General features: G+C 34.0%; 1 protein-coding gene across 16 annotated transcripts in view; it reads right to left on the bottom strand.

The window, feature by feature from the left end:
• Nucleotides 1-372: 372 nt before the first annotated feature.
• Nucleotides 373-21760, bottom strand: part of EHBP1 (EH domain binding protein 1) — a 417522-nt gene continuing 396134 nt past the window's right edge. For all 16 annotated transcript variants that reach the window (XM_072635440.1, XM_072635441.1, XM_072635433.1 and 13 more), the window contains 4 exons: nucleotides 9495-9594; nucleotides 8247-8320; nucleotides 1677-1791; nucleotides 373-1421 (listed from right to left, as the gene is read on the bottom strand). In XM_072635440.1, the coding sequence (XP_072491541.1) occupies nucleotides 1331-1421; nucleotides 1677-1791; nucleotides 8247-8320; nucleotides 9495-9594 (380 nt within the window). In that variant the 3' untranslated portion in view covers nucleotides 373-1330. The remainder of the gene's footprint in view (nucleotides 1422-1676; nucleotides 1792-8246; nucleotides 8321-9494; nucleotides 9595-21760) is intronic.

Here is a 21760-nt window from a genome sequence, read left to right on the forward strand (position 1 = left end):
ACCACCCTTCATACCCAACCTCTATAGATATTTTAAGAAGTTAACAATACTTATACTCAACTGTCCTGAACCCAATGAAAACTGTTAAAATGGATGAGTAGAAAAAATTAATATAAAAGGTACAGTAAATAATATTCAGAACCCAAAGTTTAGCAAAGTGAATTATATTTCTCTGGATAAGGCTTTAAAAAATAATTTATAGGACTGACTTCAGAAATGTATATTCTGTTGTCAAAAGAAGGTAGTGCAATAAGGCTGGAACCATTTAGTTTTAAAGGTGCTCCATTTTTTAAAAATTTTAAGTCCTGTGGTTATACAAACTATTAATCAAATCAAAGTAGTAAAGTTTTAATTCCAAGAAAATATTAGTCATTAAGGTAAGAAAGATTCTTTTATTGAAAATTTATATATGATTCAGTATTGTAATAAATAAACAGATAACCATTTCACAAAAATGATAGAGCTATACTAGAGAAGAAAAACAATAACTGGCAGAATTGCACACAGTGGCAAGGCAGACTTACTATAGATACAGAATAAATATTAACAGCATTTTTGAGTCAATGTTGAGACCCAATGAAAACAGACCAAGCTATATGTAATAAATAATTATTCAGAAAACATGGTGCATCATTAGATGAAAAAAAAAAAACTTTCTGTAAACTTAAGTATCATTTAGCCCCATCCTTATAGCACATCTTCAAATCATAGGGTTCTCTTCTCAAGCTATGTTAAAAGACCTTTCTCTGACCAAATCAGAAGGGATGAATTCTATTATGCTTACAATAAAATGGAAAACTGGAGGGGGAGAACATGGGTAAATATAGCATAGCTTAATAATTTCATTGTATATGATCTAACTATAAAATTTAGGTAGCATATTAAGTATTACATATGGCATGACTAGATGAAATCATTCATATTTTTCCTATCCCCATTTAACCCCTCCCCCCTCAATGCTAACAACAACAACAACAACAACAGATTTGTTTTCAATTTTTCTTCCCAACAAAAGATTAAAGAGGCAGGTTCTCCTTCCTTGAACAGCTTCTTACACATCTCCAATACCAATCATTACCTACAAGGTTTCTGTGCAAATCTGTTTCACATAATTTCAAAAGAATGACAAGCTCACAAGTAAATCCTGAAACAAGGCTATTTCAAAGTACTGGGATTTTCTCCAAGGAAGGAGGGGACAGGGAAGTGGGATGAAGTAGAGTTGGGCCAAACAAAATGCTAAAGTTTTAAATCAAGAATGAGTCTCCATCTTCTCGTCTGGGCTCCACTGACAAGACAGTCGGAAAGGGTTCTCAGCGTCTCAGGAGCCCAGTTACTGAAGAACACATTTTTCTTCTTTCTTGGCCATCTTGCCTTTGTTTTGTTCCAAGGTTCGCTCCAAATGTTCATCTTCTTCCTCGGCTCTGGAATTCCAACAAATAGGAAATAAAATTATTATTCTTTGTGGTGCCCAAGTACTGAGGTTGAGAAATGCCTGTCCCACATCTCTTTCCCTCCACCACCTCGGGTCCCCCAAACACTGAAGAGGATGGCCTTAGAAGGATAATGGGAGGGTGGGCAGATCTGCTTTGGCCACTTTAGAACTTTCCTACAAAGTTTCTGGGTCATTCTCAAAGAAGGTGGCAAAGAAGCATGTCCTCCCCACCCGACAAACTCACTGCTTCTCTTGAGCGTCCAGGTCCCTGACCAGCGCATCCCGTTTGTTCACCAGGATGACGAGCTCATCCAGTAAGAGTTGTTCTCGCCTTTTCTGGGCTTCAGTCTTTTGCCAGTCTGAAGGTAGGGGAAAAGAAGCTGGTTACACTCGACGCCTCCTGCAGCAGCCCAAGCAAACGTCCTGCTTTGGCCCTCGCTAAGGTTCTCCCGCCCTTTTCTCCCTCTCATGTCTGCCTTCTAGAGCTCTGCTTCAGAAAGATGAATGTTTCTGGGAGAATTACTGACATTTTAGTAAAACTGGGAGACACGGTAGATAGAGGTGATCAGGGTCTCCCCTAAAAATGGACTTTCTTAATATTGTCTACAGTTGGAAGCGGCTGGGGCTGGGCTCCAAGCTGCTCTGGACAGAAGGTGTGGCTGGGAGGACAAGCCTGAGGCCGCACCTGAGTGCAGATGAAGTTCTGGGGAGTGGAGCTTCTACACCCTCAAGTAGCAGCCCCTACGGACCAACGTGGTGGTGAGGGGTTTGGGCAGCCGGGGCTGGCTAGAAGAACCACCAGAAAATCTTTCAGAAGCTTCGAGATCTGCTTCAGAACTTTGCCCTCCCCCCACCCCCACCTCAATCAGCTTCGGTCCTAAATAGCCTATTCTTCGCTAATTTCCTCCTCACTCTACGTTAGCAGTTGGATGTAGCTCACACTGGGCGCCATATGCTTCACAATAACTTTAAAAGTAGTGTAGGAGCTAATTAGCATTTTCTTTGAAGTAAAAAATTTGCCCTGCAGTTTTACGCTCTTAAACGCATAGTGGCCAGCATTCTTTTTTAAGTGTTTTGTTCTGCGACCTTAATTTAAAGCATTTTTTTTTTTTTTGGCAGAGGGGAAACTACATATTTGCTCCTGAAATTCTTTGTAAAAGATTGGGAAATCAGGTGGGTAGCTCTCCCTCCCAACCCTCACCCCCAGCAAACTTGCTTGTGCCAGTTTTAAGAGAAACACCTAGGATATTTTCCAACCTCTCTTGTCTTTAGTCTTTCCTTAAGAAGAAGAGCAGTTTCATTTCATAAAACAGGACCACATTTAACATTTAAAGCCCTTGTGAAACCAAAGCCAACTGCTCTCTGGACAGACTGTAAGGGCTTGTAGCTGTCAATCAACCACCAGTCTACCCCGCCTCCCTCATTAGGAAGGTAAACAATGAAAAGAAGAAGTAGATGATGAAGGAGATAGCAGAACAAATGAGGACCAAGAGGGAAACAGGACACCAGCTTAAAAAAAAAAATCTATAGCCACTGACTCAGGCAGTGTCCCCTCCGCCAAAGCACTTTCCAAAAAAAGAGGAAAGGGGGTGTGCAATCCTTTTGGGTTTTTCTCTCTTCTTTCTCCATTGCCCTGGGCAATCACGTTAAAACTCACATGGCTGGTGCTTATTCAGATAAACCTAACAATGCACACCAATGGTTACCATGTGAATCTTCACAAACCACACAAGAATGTGCTGGTTCAAATCCCCCTGACCCCCCTCCAAAGCAAAATTTATTCAAGACAGCAAACTGCTCAGCAGCCTTATGAAAGCAAGTGGTGCTGGAGGGAATTCTGCCTTGTATTTACAAATTAAAAATTAGATGCATCATCATGCAATAAAGGTTAGAATAGCAGCAAAAGCAGAAATATTTAATTACTTTTATCATTATTTCTTTTATTCTCTAAGCTCAGATATACATAAAAATAGAATGTATACTACATATACAATGCACAGTGCACAAACATATAAAATAACCTTCTCATTATATTCCTACATATGGAAAGTGAGCTTTTTTTAAAGAAAAATAAACATTACTGCCGAAAGGTTTTTTTTTAGGTTAACTTGTTGAGATTTATCTTTTTAAATAAAAAAGAAAACATAGTAAATTTGTAAGGATGTCATATCATTTGCCACTTTGCTTTTTTGATTCAAATGGTCTGATACTTAATAAAATTATGGTTCCAGTTATAAACCAAGCTCTCCTAAGTGAAAAGGAGCTGAATTCTGGGTAACTGGTTTTTGAAACATGAATATGATTTAAAAAAAACCAATCCAGTTTCATTTGTAATTAATCAACATGTATTAGAAACTAAAACGAAGCATATAACAAAGATCATCAGTTTTGATAAGTGCTTATCTTTTTCCATTTTACACTTGGGGTGATGACAACTACTGTACATTTTCATTTACAATTTGGTCACCCTGGTCTAAGCCTTTCTGTGAGAATTATGCCAGGTGCACCTGTTGAAAAGTAAGTCTGTTTTCTTTTACAGATTTCAAAATATAATCAACTGAAAAATTTCAGGTAACTTCTAGACGGATAGCAAAATATATACTATAATATGTATTTACAAAGTATTCGCTGAGAAATGTATTACTTAGTATCACTGACAAGGAAATGATACATAATATCTATAATTAATTACTTCTTTGATTCAACAAACGTAAGTACCTACAATATGCAAGGCACTGTGTGAAGCAGTGGGGGATACAAAGATGAACTTCATTGATTTGTCATCTACCATTAGTTTTAATGCTTCAGCTTATAATAAGGAGTGTAAGGATTCTTTTTAGAAAATTCCCAAGCTTAAAAGATACAATTTAGGAAAAAACTCTTTTAAATTAAAATACAGCAACCTCAACTATCTATCATTTAATAGTCTCTCTATCTCTAGTCTTTAATTTTTCATTGTTCAGCAATGATATTTTCCATAAACCTTTATAACGTAATTTCTCTGAAATTCTGAATACAAGTAAAGCTGATTGCTTTTAGGATGAGGTTAGAATACAGACTGTTTCAGTATAGCTAATGGGGTTTTCCATTAATTGTCAAGTACCTATTTGCATATTAAATATGATTTCCAAACATACTTAAATTGATCTGTATAGGAAATAAAGTTAAAACTAGTGCAGGTAGCAAAAATGTGACAAAGCATTCTCACAGATGGTAAAAACTCATATCTTTATTTAAACGTAACTTTGAAAAATAAGAACTTTTCTTCTTGTTTTTTATTGGGATAGATTTAATTTTATTTCTGGAAAGAAAACTAATTTACTTCTTTAAGCTAAAGTCAATAAGGAAAAAGCCCTTTTGGAATAACTTCATGTAGAAGTACTGAAATATTTTGAAAAGTACACACATGTAAATTTATAAATGACCTATTATGCATTGAAAGAAAGGATTACTTCCTGATAATATCAGTCATAGCTACCTACACTGACTCTGATTTTGAGAAACTATAATAGTGTGATTAATTTAAAGATTCTAGTGCATCACTTAAAAAAAAAAGCTATATATCCTCTCTCAACAAAATAGGATTAAATATTGAAGTTACATTTAGACCAAAGTTGTGAAATAAGGAAATCCTCTTTATATCTGTCTGCTTTAAAATACTAAACTTCTACTAACCAAGAACAATCTGGTTTTTTTTGCTTAAATTTTAGAAATCTATTTTCAATAATTCACATACAAGTTCTACATTGTCTGCACCTTTGCTGAAGTGAACTTACCTTTAAAAAAGGCAAGGGTATTTCACATAAATACTTTAATATAAGGGGTCTAAAGTTGTAGTAAACCTTCAACCTTGCCACTATAAATAAGCCTCACACTTTGATGAAAATTAACACTAGTTTTGTAAAGAGCACATTGGGGGATTGCAGTCAAGTCTTATCTTTAGTTCCAGTCAACTAGCAATCCTGAAAGAGTTTGCATCATCATCAGAGCAGGCCATTTGATAGGATTCTACTGCTGAACCTAATCAATCTATGGAATACTGTGGCTGTGCTGTGTAACAAAGCTAAAATAGATTTACAAATGGGGTTTTAGGGGATAAGCTCCTCCACAGGATTACATATTGATTTTAAATATAAAAAGCTTATCATATAAACCATAACTACAAAAATAGTGAACCTGTGCATAAATCCTTTTAGAAGAGCACCCACTTCAAACTATACGCCAAGAATAAATCAAGCTGTAAAAAACCCTAAAGAAGATCCATCTCTTATGCAGGAAATGAATGTTCTACTTTTTAAAAGGCCACCCCAATGTGTGTAGAAATGAATTTATCTTTCCCAAGGGGGCATTGAATAATTATTAAATAATTTGAAACAAAAATATAGGTAAAGTATCTGAAGCACATTCCTCAGCTTGAGGTGTATCCAGAAATGAAACTGACACCTCAGAATGAAATAACCAAAGTGCTTATGACCTTTTAGTAGAGTGATTATAATTTGCACGTTATTTTTGCCTCCAATCCAATAAATTTATATTTCTTTTAATGAACCATGGTTTATAATGCTCCTTATACGTATTTCTTGGGATAGGCAGTTTCAATAGTATATTCCCTTCTAAAGGCTACAGTTGATTGCTAAGCCACATCAACACTGTTAAATGGGAAGGAGGGGAAAGGAAGCTAGGAACATACTTACAAACAAAAACAAAAACAGTGTTGCCTATTCATGCGTTTTCTCTGTGAAGTACTTTAACACTCCAAAAGGCTATTCAGCTGTCTGTGCATCCATTTTAACAGTTGGCTAAGAGGATAGTGTCTTCACATCACTGAACATTACAATGGTCAACACCTCTACATGACAGTACTGCCCACACACTGCTCACATTAGCAGGGCAGGAGAACATTCAATAAACTGTCTTTATCTGTAATCAGCAGGTTTGATACTTTTTCTCTTGTCAACAACTAAAGATGAAAACTCACTGATAGGGCTCTTTCTTTAAAGCACAGTCACACATATGGGACAGTAACACACATTTAAAAAACCTAGGAACAGGCATCATGTAAATAAAGCAAGTTTTAAAAAGTAAAGAAAGCTCATTGTTTTATTATTCTAATGAGAGAGGGGAAGAATTTTCTATTTTTATTCCAATTGTATAAAAGTATCTGGTTATTTAGCTTGCAAATCTAGTGGGTTGGGATGACGTTGTTTGCGTTCAATACAATACTGAGATAACTTCTCATATCTTTTAGGAATAGTAGAATGTCTTTAGAACATATGGTTTCTATTGATCTTCTATGGTCAGCTGCTATATGAGACCATGTACAATTATGCTTAGAGGAAGATGCATGCAAAATATATCAGAATCCACACAAAAAGGTTATAGTAGAATTATACTCCTACTTTCCACCCCCCCACCCAAAACCAAACAAATTCGTTGACTATTTACTGTACTGAATTTTCAATTGGCTATTTAACTTTCTAATCTCTTCTAAAGGTTATGTGAAGTCCATTGGCAATTATGTGACTTACCACAAAAATTCTTAATAAAAAAGAACAAATAAAATTTCTCATCTTTGTGTTCTTTTATTTCTGTAATAAACTTAAAAAAACATTTGAAATTAGGATTTTTTGTGTCTATTTTTACACTTTTGTGATTATCCATACTACGGGGAAGCATTTTGATCACTATCTTAAGGATCTTATTATTATATGCAAATAAATAAATACAATTTGATTTCCTAAATAAGGGCTTAATGTCTTTCCAATTATATTTATCAAATGAGCTAACTGGTGTGAAAGTGCTCTGAAAAGAATAAAAGTATTACATAAATGTAGGTGTACTCTATGTATTTTATTCGTCTTCATAATTCAATGAAAATGTGACCATCAATGTTCTGATACTCAAAAAGTACAAGACTTCTCATAGCTTTCTCTTAGAAACTTAGGTTCTAGTGAAGTCTCTAAACTAATTAGAATTGATTTATTATGGATCAGGTACCTTATCAGGTGAAGAAAGAAATTACCATTGACAGTCAAAGGGTTAAAAGGTCAATACAGAATAGGAAAATCAATTTGCATTGATTAGACAAAAGGTCCATTTTACAGAGTCCAAAGGATTAACTTTTAAGCAGACATGTTTGAACTGTAAGACAACATTTCCAACTGAGAGGAATAAGAAGAGCATTATAAAATACTTAAAAAATAGCCAAATACAGTAAGCAATAGGTTAAACGCTGGCTGATGTTTACTTATACTATGAATCATCCATAGGACCATAATATAATTCATTGAAAACAGTTATAAATTGTTTGACTGTTTTACTTATCTCCTATGTTAATCTCTCTACGTATTCATTTAGGTCTGGTATTTAGACTCTCAAGAGTTGTAGAAGACTAGAAGGCAGTTTATTTTAGTTTTCTCAACACTAATGAAATATGTTGAAATTTTGAGTATCTTAATGTGAAATATCAACCTGACGCATGTTTTAGTACGCTTCCCTGTGTAAATAAAATGCAAATGAGTAAAATGGTAATTCTGCTTTAGATTTTCTATTTTATAGAATGTAAAATTTGTTGGATGTTATGATGATTTTGAACTTAATAACAATACAATAGATAGAAAAATAAATGAATAATCTATCTGCATTAGGATCCTTAGGTCTGTGTCTTTAAGTCATTTGTATGGTAACTGCTATATATTCATAATGAATGACCTTACAGTCCGAGATGTTTGAATTTTGTTTTAGAGCTGAATCCTCTGGCAGTTCAGCCTTTGTATTAAGTGGTTGTTTTTTCTCTCAGTAAAATGTTTCTTACCTTCGATTGCAAGCATGGCCCGAAGCTCCCGGTTCAACAGCTCGTAGCGTCTTTCTAGGTCATGTTCTTTTTCCCTAGGCAAGTTTAGAAAGTTCATCAATATGCTAATGACTAAATCATTAAACACTTATAAGGACCTTTAAGTTACATTGATTTTAAGACTCAGCTGACTTTTCTCTTTAACTTTAAGCTACTCCAAACAAATGATACAGAACCTAAAACCTTTAGCTGAACGCTATTCTTGTCATTCTTCCACAAGAAGAGGTATATTTCAATTTGCAGATAAGTAAGCTGATTCTTAAAGACTTTATGTATATAGATTGCTATAGATTGTTATGGGGGGGGGAGATCCCTATTTTGTGCTGCCTAAAGTTGCTAAAATATTTTTTCCCTAATTATTAATAAACTTTTTTTAACCTACGAATATCTGTTAAGATGCACAGAAATCCTATTTGTATGGATTTTAACATCATAAAGAGAAAATCTGGGGTTTCAAAATGTTGTTTATTTTTAAAAATCAAGTTAAGGTATGGGAATGCATTTATGAAAATGAGTTATTTCACTAAAATAAGAAATGTGAGCAAGCTCATCTCTACACTAGGTGGCATCCTATAAGAACACTACTAGTAAGCAGAAAGAACCAGGACAGAAAGAGGGCCTAGAGTAGGTGAAATGCCAGATACTAAGAATGCTTACTGTTTATATTTTCTCCACTCCTCCTCTGACCCTGATAACTATGCTAATGCTGCCTCTTTAGGGGCACAGTTTACTTTTAAATTGTAAGCATGTTCTTCCAAAATGTATGTGGTCATATCATCTGTAGTCCTGGTTACATATAATTTCACTCTCTGATACAATTTTAAAATGAAAAACACTTTAAGAAAATATTTTAAATTAACTTAAAACTTATATTTTCCTCTTACAAACCAAACCTCTTTTTTAGATAAACTACTTGAACAAAAAATATTTTTCTGTTCTTTTGCTCTTCATATTCAGACCATGTTATTTTTGGTTTTTAACAATATCTTTTCCCATGGACTATATTATTTTAATATTTATATTTAGAAGCCAGTCTGTCATGTAACCAAAACATACATGATATGTTGAAGATAATGAAAAAAACATCATACCTAAGGAAATAAAAAAACTAAGTCTAATTAAAACAAAATGTAATTAAAAATAAAAAATGTGATAGCAACAATTTTGTCAAACTTCATAGGACAATCAAGCTCTGTCTTGAGTACTTACAAAAGAGAGAGTTGGTTCATTCTTCGTATTAATGCATTTTTCTTATTAACTAACATAAACCATTCTTGCATCATAGCTTCTTCTTCTTCTGTGTTCCTTCCTGCAAACACAGGAGGATTTACCTCTTATTGTCTATATAAACCATAGCATTGTTCAGTGTCAGTTTTTAAACATGTAATACCTAATTTTAGCTGATCTAATACTACATTTTAGACTGTTAGTAACAGATTAGAGACCTAGACCTGAAAAAATTCATGCTTAAATAATAATAATAATAATGTCTATCTTTCAAAGCTGATAAATTGCAGCATGTAAATTTTCACTCCCCTTTAACATACCTACAGATCATATTAACACTAAGTACAGTAAACAAAGTACAGTTCTACCGTTTAAATCCTCCCCAGAGGCTTAATTGTTATTATGTTTCAATGAGGAACTCTTGGTGCTGACAGACGTATGGTCATGATAAAAAAAAAAAAAAGCCCAACACAACAACCAAACCCCAACTAAAAATCATTAGGAGAACTATAAGAGTAGAAGGAAGTTCATGGACATGGAGAGATTATGTTAAATCATCTATCTGTAATAATTAACTTGTTGTTAAATTTTTAAAAAAAGTAAACCTATAATATACATTTTTACCCTGTATCAACAAGAGGGTAAATCTGATCAGGGAAAATAAGGCTTAAATTAACAAAGACTATTAGTGATCTGTGAGTAAAGATTGTCTAATGAAGATATATCAGTGGAATCAGAAAACATGAATAAATTAAGTAAAAAAGACAAACCCAAATTTAGAAATAAAAAGTGGATATTTTTTATATTCTCTCCCTAAGGATACAATGAGTTATTAAACATGCTACATTTTTATAAAACAGATATATCTGAAGTTGAAGGGACATCCCCCCTTCCCCTCACTCCACTGCACCAGGAGTCATCCAGCTTCATATTTTTCCTTTAGAAAAAGGCAGTACTAATATTTACAAGAAAGGTGGACTCTTTCAGGATTTTTTTTCTGCCACTTGCATCAAAAGGCACCTAGTTAAATTCACAATTCTGTGGGAAGGAATTTTCTAAGATTCATAGGGCATTAGTTCATGCCCTGAAGCATAAAATTTCACCAGGAAAAGGTTTTTGGCAAATAAATTCTCAAAGCAAGACAATTACCTTGCTATGCTAACATTTAATTTTGCAGTCTAACTTCAGCATAGCATTTTCACAGTTAATAGAAATGTCTGATTAAAAAGAAAAAATCTCAATGACTTTAGTATTTGCATGATATTCTGCTTTTTTGTTTTAAACATGAAAACACTGTAGCACATAAATGGAATCTAAAGTGTTTTTGCTCTCTACTATCTAATCATAATTCCACCTGTGAAAAATAAGTACAACACATATTTTAGATTGATATAAACTGGTTATCTGCTACTTTATGAATCATAAAGAAAATAATTAAACTCATTAAATACTGTTAAAATTTAAAAGTATGAAGGATACATAGTATAGAGTGATTCAGAGATGAAACAAAGTCTTTATTGTTTTACAGTATTTTTAATCTGTCTTTTAGGGTTGCTGGTTTTGTATTCACTTTGGACCATGTGATGCCCTGACATTGGTCATGTGATCTAGGCTGCGATAGGCACAAATCCCTAGGCAGCAACAAAAGAAGAAAGAGGAAAAAGAAAAAGCTGAGAAAAAGCTTGCAATTTGGAAAAAGGCCAATTGTGCCCTGGTGAAGGCCTTTCTGATCAGCAACATGACCCATGTGTGCAATATTAACAGCTATGGATTTTGTGATATATTTTCTCACTGCAGACTTAATTCTTGTGCCTATAACTGAAGCAGTGACTAGAAACACAGACAAATGAAAACTTTGTTCAAACTTTGGCTTAAGCTGCAATTGATGCTTTGAGGCAGCCGTGAACCAAGTCGCTAACCCACTCTTAAATTAGCATCATTTTCTTCAATGGGATAGGGCTTCCTTGAGAAAAATAATTACTGACGTGGTACCATCATTTTCAATTAAATTCATAATCTAATTTCTAGATTAAAGAATAAATTTGTCCTCTAACTAAAAGAAATTAAACAGAAAGTGGCTATTAATCCTTCCAAGTTTCAAAATGAAAACAAATGTCTAAAAATTAGAAAATGCTAACATAAGATTGTTTACTGGTCCCCAACATGCTACAGATTATTAAAATCAACACCCCCAATCTGAAGATAAATTAATACAATATGCCCCAAATCCTTATCTGAACCAGTACAAGCTCAAAGGGAACCTATAAATAGCCTAATGATTGTAAACAATTTTTTTTTTACCCTGTGAGTACATGATTCCACTATTGTTTTAGGGCTTTTAAAAATTAAAAAAAGCTTTTAAAGTCAGTAAGTTGGACCATTACAAATTAATCCTGACTTTAATAACTGGTTAAAGACCCCTTCAGCTTTATAAGTAACAAAAAATATTAAAGCCTGTGATCACAGTGAGCTTTTCTCATTTCTCCTCTAACCATTTGTTATTTAATCCAATACTAGTAATCCAATTTGTCCATCAGACTTTTAAAGGGCAGAATGCAACTTCCCCAGCTTAGACACTTTTCAAAGTACAATATATTTTTCAAATGAATGCTGGATGTTTCATTTTTTCCCCAACTGTTCCTAGCTCTAATGCAGGAGGAAAAAAAGAACAAGATGAACATTGTTCGTACTGATTAAGTAAGAGCTCATTAAAGAGCTGTCAGTGCCGTACTTTGAATATGCATGAAGCATATAATCAGATCTAGTACCGTCACTAGAGGAGAATACGGTAAGTACAAAGGATTGATTTAATTACTTAGAGTGGGGCTGTGGTGGTAAAGCAGTCTTGTTAGCGCAAAAAGAAAAGGAGGTTGGATTCTGGCACTGTTAGAAAAAAAAAGGCAGTTTTAGCTTCTGCCACAATACCTAATCTCAAGATAAAGCACTTTACATTGTAGCTTAAAATGAAGACTGTCATTATTCTATAAAATAGCCATAATTCATCTTATCTTGTTTAACTTTACCTGGTTAACTACTTATTTGGCAAAATTATCTTTAATTTATAATTATGATCACATCTTTATGTTGACATATTCCCAATTCTGACACTAGATCTTTCAAAAATTGTTTAAAATGAGTCATGTAAAATTCAACTTTTATGCTTTTAAACATTACTGCAAAAGCAAAGTGGTAAAAACAGGATCTGGCTACAAAAAACCTGAAGAAACAATTGGTTGATCACATATTTTATAACTTCTTATTTAATGTTTATGATCATCATTATCACAACAAGCCTTAGAATAGCTTTTATAACAAAATTTAAAAATATTATTAATTAAACTAGTCTCTGGTAGTACTTTTTAACCTTATGAGTGGTTTTCTGAATACACTTTTCTGGTTTGATGTTTGCCTCTGGAAATCTAGAATCCTCCCTAATATGGAACTCTCAGTGTCAGGTTTTTCCCCTCCTCACAGTTGGTAGTAGGGATCACCATTATGAGGCAACTATTAACTTATTGGAATGATGACAAATGTAAGGAAAACAATCATCAAAACATTTTCTTCCAAATTATTCCTTATATAATAACCATTTATTAGAAAACACCTTAGATTATTAGTAAACTAATATATATCTAAAGTAATCAGAAAATTCACTATAGAATAGTCTTGAAAGCTGTAGATACTTTTGGGGTATAATATGTATGAATTTTAATATGGTTTTTAGTACAATGCCTTCAAAATACTTTAAAAGGTAGATAAAATAAATTAATAAAAAGGTAGATAAAATAAATAAAAATCAATAAATTTAATTAATAAAAACATTAAACAACAACAACAAAAACAACCCCTAAAGGTCTGCCAAACTGAAGTGCAGTCCAAGTTTTCTTTTATTTCAGTTCATAGCACATTTAGCTCATGAAGAATTTTATTTCAATATTGGGAAAATATTATTTTATATTATGTAATTTTCTTCTGTACAGTTCTTATCTTAATAAAGTACTGTCCATTTGTTTACACATTATTTTTTGCATATGTTCATTTGTAAGGAATAAATGCTAATAATTGAATCAGTTTTTAAAAATTGGCTAAACTTTTTAATAATTACTTAAAAGATTGTCCCAAATCTCTAATAAAAGATTCAAACTGAAACAACTATGAAGCTTCACATACAGAAACTTAAAAAGGATGAGACTGAAAGTCAGTCAATGCTGGAGGGGATGTGAAAAGATAGGTATGCACTATCAATGAATTGGTTCACCTATTCTGGAAGGCAATTTGGAATTTTTGTTTACAAAATTACTAAAATGTCTATATTCTTTGATCCAGAGATATTACTTCTACACATATTCCCCCAAAAGGTAAAAAATAGAAAGGTGCCATATATACCAAAATATTCATAGCATAACTTTTTGGGGTAGTAAAGAATTGGAAACAAAGTAGGTACCCATCTTTGGGGGAATAGCTTACCCAACTGTGCTTCATGAATGTAATGGAATATTATTATGCCATAAGAAAACAAATCAAAGCATATTAGGAATTCAGTGGGAGATGGGAAGACTTACCATAAACTGATGTAGGGTGAAGTAAGAGGAACCAGGAAAACAATATCCATACTGACTACGTCAATGTAAATGGAAAGAACAAGAAACCCAAACTGAAAACTACATAATTATGATGACCAAACTTGGTCCCAGAGTAGAACTGAGAAATTTACCTCCCTCTTCCCTTCACAGAGAAGGAGGCTCTGAGAATGGCACATTGTAAACACTGTGACTTGTAGCTGATGTGTTGGCTGGTTTTGCTAAACTGCTTTTTGTTCTTTCTTTTAAAATCTCTGTTGTAAAGGGAAGGTTAGGCAATGGTATGGGGTACTGGAAATGAAAGAGGAGTAAAATCAAAACATATCAACGAATTAAGATAAAAAAATATTGGCCAGTAAGACAAAAACAAAAAGTAAAAAGTAAAAATTAAACAAACTTAATAAACCCCTAGGTATATACATTTAAAAAACCAGAACTCATTCATTCATTCCACAAACATTTATATTTATTAAGTATCTACTATGTGTCAAAAGATTGTGCTAGGTACTGGGAAGGACTTTAAAGTTTAAACAAACCTTGTTCCCAGGAAGCTTCAAATCCAGAAGAGGATATCACATAGATAACCAAAACATAATGTTATGTAAATAAAAAAATATGAGGTCACTGAATTGTGGAACCACAGAATCCCAGAGTTGGAAGACGCCTCAGAATCCATTCACATCCAGTCCAATCCATCATGAAGAATCGTCTCCACAACACACCTAACAAATGGCCATCTAGTTTTTTCCTTTTAAAAGAACTCCAAGAATAAAAAAATCTACTACATCAGGAAGCCCATTCTACATCTACAACTGAATATTAAAGTAGTTACTAGTCAATAAGCATTTATTAAGTACTTACTATGTTCCAGGTACTGTTGACACAAAAAGAGGCAAAAGACAGTCTCTAACCTCAAGGGATTTACAATCTAATGAGGGAGATGACAAGTAAAAAAATCTATACAAACAAGTTATAAAAAGGACAAATGGGGGGGAAATGGAGAAAAAAAGGCACTAGAATTAAGAGGGATCAGGAAAAGCTTCCTGTAGCAGGTAGAATCTTAGTTGGGACTCAAGGGAAGCGAGGGAAGGTAGGAGGGAAGGTGAAGAGGAGAGCATTCCAAACACAAGGGAAAGCAAGTTAGAGAGAATACTGGGAGCTGAGAGATGGAGTGTCTTGTTCGGGTAACGGTCAGAGGATTGGTGTCATTGGATTGAAGAATATGTGGTGAGAAGTAAGGTATAAGAAGACTGGAAAGGTAAGAGGAGACTAGGTGATGAAGGGCATGTACAACAAAAGTTTTGTACTTGATTGTGGAAGCGACAGGGAGCCACTGGAGTTTATTGAGTGGGAGTGGAGGGAGGCAGAACATGGTCTGACTTGTGTTTTGAGAAAATCACTTTGGTGGCTAAATGGAGGGCAGATTAGAGTGAGGAGTGACAGGAGGCAAGAAAACCCACCAGCAACCTACTGCAACAGTTCAGGCCGAGGTGATGATGGAATACAGTAGAGTGGTAGCAGTATCAGAGGAGAGATGGGTGCATATTTGACAGATGACAAGCCCTCACAAAGACTGCATACGGGCAGTGAGATATAGTGAAGTCACACCTAGGTTGTGAGCCTGGGATGGTGGTGTCTGCAACCATCAGTAACAGGGATGTAAGAAAATAGGGAAGGTTTAATGGAAAGAAAAGGAGCTCAGTTTTGAATATGTTGAGTTTAACATGTCTGCTGGACATCCAGTTTGAGATGTCCGAAAGGCAGAGTTAGAGGCAATGTTGGAGGTTACTGGGGAGGGTAGGGCAGGATTGGTAGATTTGAGAATCATTAGTATAATGCACCAAAAAGACCTCATCATAACGTAGTTTTATCCATAAGAATAACTTGCAATGTGGCCTCCTATGATGTAATAGAAAAGTTTTAGTGCAGTTGTTATTTTTAGAAAATATCTTAATTTCAATGAGCTGAATTATTTAATTATTTAATGAGATGTATTATGATATAAAAATAGGTGCAAGGACTGAATGTGATTTCATTGAAAGAGGGAATCTTCTCTATTACTGTAGGTCAACTTCTCTTCAATTTATAGTCTTAAGAGAATTGCTGAGAGAAAAGGTGACAAACACTCCCTTCATGCTTCATGTTGTCCACAACACTCCTCAGTGTGGTGGAAACCAGATTAAAAAGCAACTGGGGGGCAGCTAGGTGACACAGTGCATAGAACATGAGTCCTAGAATCAGGAGGACCTGAGTTCAAATCCTCTCACAGACACTAACTATATGACCCTGGGCAAGTCATTTAACCCCAAATGCCTCCCCCAAAAAGGTAACTGAGAAATATTTAACAAAATAAATACAAATAAAACATACATAACATTACATATATGCAGCCCACAGCATCCTGATAAGTATTCCTGACAGCACAGGTTTAGAGCACCAAGAGGCCAGGATCTCATAACTAGTAAGTGAGAGAAGCAGGGGCTGACCCTAATCCTTTCTGTCTCTGCTTTTTATCTAGTATGCCATGATAACTTATTGTAATATATGAACAAAAAATTGGAAAATGTTTTTTACCTTAATAGACTCCCCCAACAGCAAGAAAAATAGGTTTTATAATTTGAATACTATGGTTTAAGAAGTCATTTAAAAATTTTATTGGTATGTTCTGTTCTATTCTGTACACTAAAGTATAGTGAATAAATATTGGAAAAAGCAAAATGGAACCACAGTAATGCTTAGCAACCAGGAAAATAGCGTTGCAGAAAAAATGACACTTAAAATTCTCTTCAAAGTGTCTTAAATATTTTAGAGGAAAATTTGTTCAGTCATTTTCCATTGTGTCCAACTCTTCATGACCCCATTTAGGGTTTTCTTGGTGAAGATATTGGAATGGTTTGCCATTTCCTTCTCTAGCTCATTTTTACAGATGAGGAAACTGAGGCAAACAGGTTTAAGTAACTTTCCTCATCTATTAGTTAGATAAGGAACTATACTCACTATAGGAACTACTATACTATAAGTAATAGTATATGTATGCATATATATATGCTTACAATCGAACTTTAAAGTTTATAAAGCTTTTCATGTATGTTAAGAGGATCAATGGCTTAGAAATGGAAGTGGCAAAACTTACCTAAATAATAGATTACCTGAAAATTATGACAGATGATTACAAAGAAATCAGTGATTTAATTAGTAAATACTAGAACAAAATCAAGTGATTAAAAATAGAAGATATAATATATTTGCTATAAAAACAACTGATCTGGAAAAAAAATTAAGGAAAAATAATTTAATAAATCAATGGACTATCTGGAAAATAAATTAAGGCCTGGATCTTCTACTTTAAAAAAAATCATAAACGAAAATTGCCCAGATCTCCTTGAGTCAGAGGGCAAAATAAAAACAGGAAGAATCTATTGATATCCTCTTGCCCCAGGAATGTCACTTCCAAAATCCAGAGCTTCCAAGTCAAAGAAAAATTACTTCAATCATAGAGAAAGAGTTCTAATACCAAGGAACTGTATACAGGATACCACAAGACCTGGAAATTAACAAACAAGAGGAGATCCTGGAATATTATATTCCAAACGGCAAAAGACATGGGTTTACAATCAAGAATAAATTACCCTGCAAAAATAAGTATAACTCATACAAATGGGAAAAGGATCAACACATAAAAAATATTTTAGCAGCTCTTTTTGTAGTGACAAAGAATTGGAAATTGAGAGGATGCCCATCAACTGGAGAATGACTGAACAAGTTGTGGTATATAAATGTAATGGAATACCACTGTGCTATAAGAAATGATGAGCAGGAGAACTTCAGAAAAACCTGGAAAGACTTATATGATCTGATTCTGAGTGAGCAGAACCAGGAGAACATTGTACGCAGTTACAGCCACATTGTGTGATGACTAACTGTGATAGACTTGGGCTCTTCTCAGCAATGCAAGGGTCTAAGATAACTCCAAAAGGCTCATGATGGAAACAGTTACAGAGTGTGTATGCAGATGGAGGCATACTATTTGCACTCGCTCTCTCTTTTGTTTTGTTTCTTCTTTCTTGTGGTTCATTCCATTGGTTATAATTCTTCTTTACAACATGACTAATGTGAAAATACGTTTAAGATGAATGTATATGTAGAGCCTATATTGGATTGCAAGTCATCCTGGGGATGGGGGAAGAGAGTGAGGGGGAGAAAATTTAAAACTCAGAAGGTTGTGGAACTGAATGTTGTAAACAAAAAATAAATAGAATTTTTAAAAAGTATAACCTTACAGGTGGAAAATTGAATCTTTAAGGGAATATGTGACTTTTAAACATTCTTGATAAAACCAACAAATTTGAATAGGAACTCTGAAATGCAAACACAAGACTCAAGAGCAACCTAGAAAGGTGAATTTGAGTAATTGGAAGGGGATTTAAATGATACAGTGCTGACATTCTAATAGAGAGAGAAAAAACAAGTATCCCTTTAGAAACTTCCAGGGGTATTGAGGGAGTTAATTAAGAAAAATGGAGGAATTTTGGGTGGACTGGCTCTATTCTGAGGGTTTTTAATTGGGCAAAGAAAAGATAAAAGAAATACACTACTGCAGAAAGGAAGAAGAGGGGATGGACTTACTATTTCTTATAATTGGAGTATGTGAGAAGAGTATAATGAACATGGAATAAAATGGAGGAAGGGATATACACATGCATATACACACAAAGAGTTTGGTGTATAATTACATTAAACTCAAAAGAGAAACAGGTGGGGGTATAGAGGTAAGAGGTTAAGCTGGAGAATAACACTGGGAAAGGAATAGTTAAAAGAAAAATAAACTTCATATACTCAAAGGGAGGCAGAAGAGACAGGAGAAAAGAAAAGAGAAAAGAACTGGAATACTAAGTGATAATCCAAAAGGAATAGTTGAAGAAATGATTGCATATGATTGTAACAGAATATTGCTAATCCATAAGAGACAAAAGAGACTATTTCAGAGAATCTTAGAAAGTAGGAACTGATGCATAGTGAAGTGAGCAGAACCAGGACAAGAGTTTTTATGACAACAACAATGTAAAGAAAAACAATTTTGAAAGTACAAATAACTGTGACCAAACTAAAAATAAGCCTATTCCCAGAAGACCTATGATGAAGCATCTTGACTGGAAAGCACTTCTTGACAAAAAGGCTATGGACTCAAGATGTGAAAGGAAACATATGTTTTTGGATGGCCTCTGTATGAATTTGTTTTGCTTGACAATGCTATATAGGTTTTTCCACTTCTCCTCCCCCTTACCGTTTTTAAGTTGTGAGAGGGGGTGCTGGTGGTTTTTAAAATATGAAGAAAACTAAAAAGAGGATAGCTGTTGAAATATTTAGGTGAGCAGACAAATAGAGAAGAGAATTTAGAAGGCCTTATACGTTCTTGCTGCCTGAACCAAAGAGTAGATTAGAAAAAGAAAACTACAGACTAACTATTCATCTTTAATGAATATTGATGCAAACATTTTAAATAAAATACTATCAACGAAGCTATAGTAACACTTCAAAGGGATTGTATATTAGGATCAGGTAGGGCTGACACTAGGAATGTGAATCTGATATTGGATTAATATCAGGAAAACTATAAACATAACAGACCATATGAACAACAAAAACAATTTAAATCACACAATACTATGTTAAGATGTAGAAAAAGCCTGTGACAAAAATGTCATCTATTTATGTTAAACATTTTAAAAAGCATAGGAATAAATGAACTTTTCCTTAAAATGATAAATAGTATTTAATTGAAAAACATAACTAAACAAAAAATCCTAGATACTAAATTTCAAGCATTCGTTTATAAAAAGACTATGCAGGATTGTCAGAATCAAAGGGCAAAGTAAAAATGAAAGGATCCAGTAACTATTTCTTGATAAAAATCCCCAAATTGAACACACTTAGAAAAGTCATAGTCAAACCCTAGAGCTATCAGAACCTTCCTCCCCCTCCTCCCCATCCTCTAAATACTGTAAACCGACTGCATGAGGGTGGGGGAGAGAAGTTAAAGTACTAAGGAAGCACATCCAGGATTACATAAGACTTCTGCAACAATGGTGAAAAGGAAATTATGGGATACATTATACTGAAAGGCAATAGAAAAAGATTAAAGATCAAGATCTAGTCCTGCTAAACAGAGTAAAGGAGAAAGAAAGACCTTTAACAGGAAAGAGTACTTTTAAGCATTTTTGATGAAAAGATATGAGCTGTGCAGAATCTTTGAAATGCAAACCCAGAATACAAGAGAAACCTGGAGAGGCAAAAGCACTGGAACAAATGGAAGGTGTTAAAATGAGAATTAAATGCTTAAATAATAATTTCCCCTCCTAACAGAGGGAAAAGAGACAAATGTTTCTTCAGAATCTTCATATTTTTCAAGGGTCATAGGGCAAGTAGAAAAAGACAACTACAGGAATTGGATATGATTTTGTTTTATTTTGTTGATTTTCAGAGAATAACTAAAAGGAAGGGAAGAAGAATATGCTTGGAAAGAAATGAGGAAGAGAAAGAATTTTTCATTTCTTATAATTTGGGTATGCCAGAAGTATACAAACATAAAGGCTAAGTGTTAATAAGTAGTATTACTATTGTCTGACTGGGAATAGTAGTGTTGAGAACACAGAGAATTTGGCATAAGAATACGTTAAATCTTAAGGGAAATAGGCAGGGGCAGAAAAAAGGTGAGAGAGTGATTAAAGGGGGTATAATTGGAGATAGTACAGTCAAAAGCAAGGCCAATCTCAACTATGGAAGGTGAATTATAAAGAGGAATTAAAGAGAGAAAAATAAAACGTAAGAACCAAGGTTAGGCTGGGCCAAGAGAGGAGAGACATAAGCCTGGGATGGGACTATTCTAATTATAGATTACTGGTGTTGATCTCATCCCCTTTCTCCATTACTTACTTTTTCTATATAACAAGGTGTATGAGGAGGAGAGAGGACAAACTAGAAGAGAATATAATGGAGGGAAAAGCAAAATTAACAATCATAATTGTGAACTTGAATGGGATGAATTTACTCATAAAACAAAGGAGGGTAGCAGAATGAATTATAAAACAATGCAACAATAAGTTGTTTGGGGAAAAAAAAACCATTTGCCAGAAAGATTCACATAAAGTTTAATAGAGGAGCTATAGTATATTTAATTATGCCTTCCCTTCCTTCAGTTAAGCAGGAATGGCATTTCAGACAAGGCAATAATGGCAACATTATACGATTAAAAGAGATAATCTGGAAAACTATATACTAATCAAAGACACCATTAATAATGAAGTAATATCAATAATTAAATTATGTGAACTGAATGGAATAGTTTCAAAGTTCTTACAGAAAACAGAATCAAAGGGAAAAATTGACTGAAAAATTATAAATACTTGGGGATCTTAATGTGCTTCTTTCACAGATAGATTAAAGAAGATAAATGAGAAAGAAATTAAGGACATGATTAATGAATGAATAAATAAGAACTGAAAGCAGCCTTCATATCTGCAAGCTTTATGTGGTACCTTTATAAAAACTGACCATGTGCCTTGGAATAAAAACGTGACGTGTAAATGCAGAACAGTAGAAATATTAAATACATCCTTTACTGACCATAATAAAATGAACATTATAATCAATAAAGGGCACTTGAAGAAA

The sequence above is a fragment of the Notamacropus eugenii genome, chromosome 1 (assembly GCF_028372415.1).
Source record: "Notamacropus eugenii isolate mMacEug1 chromosome 1, mMacEug1.pri_v2, whole genome shotgun sequence".
NCBI classification, from domain to species: domain Eukaryota; kingdom Metazoa; phylum Chordata; class Mammalia; order Diprotodontia; family Macropodidae; genus Notamacropus; species Notamacropus eugenii.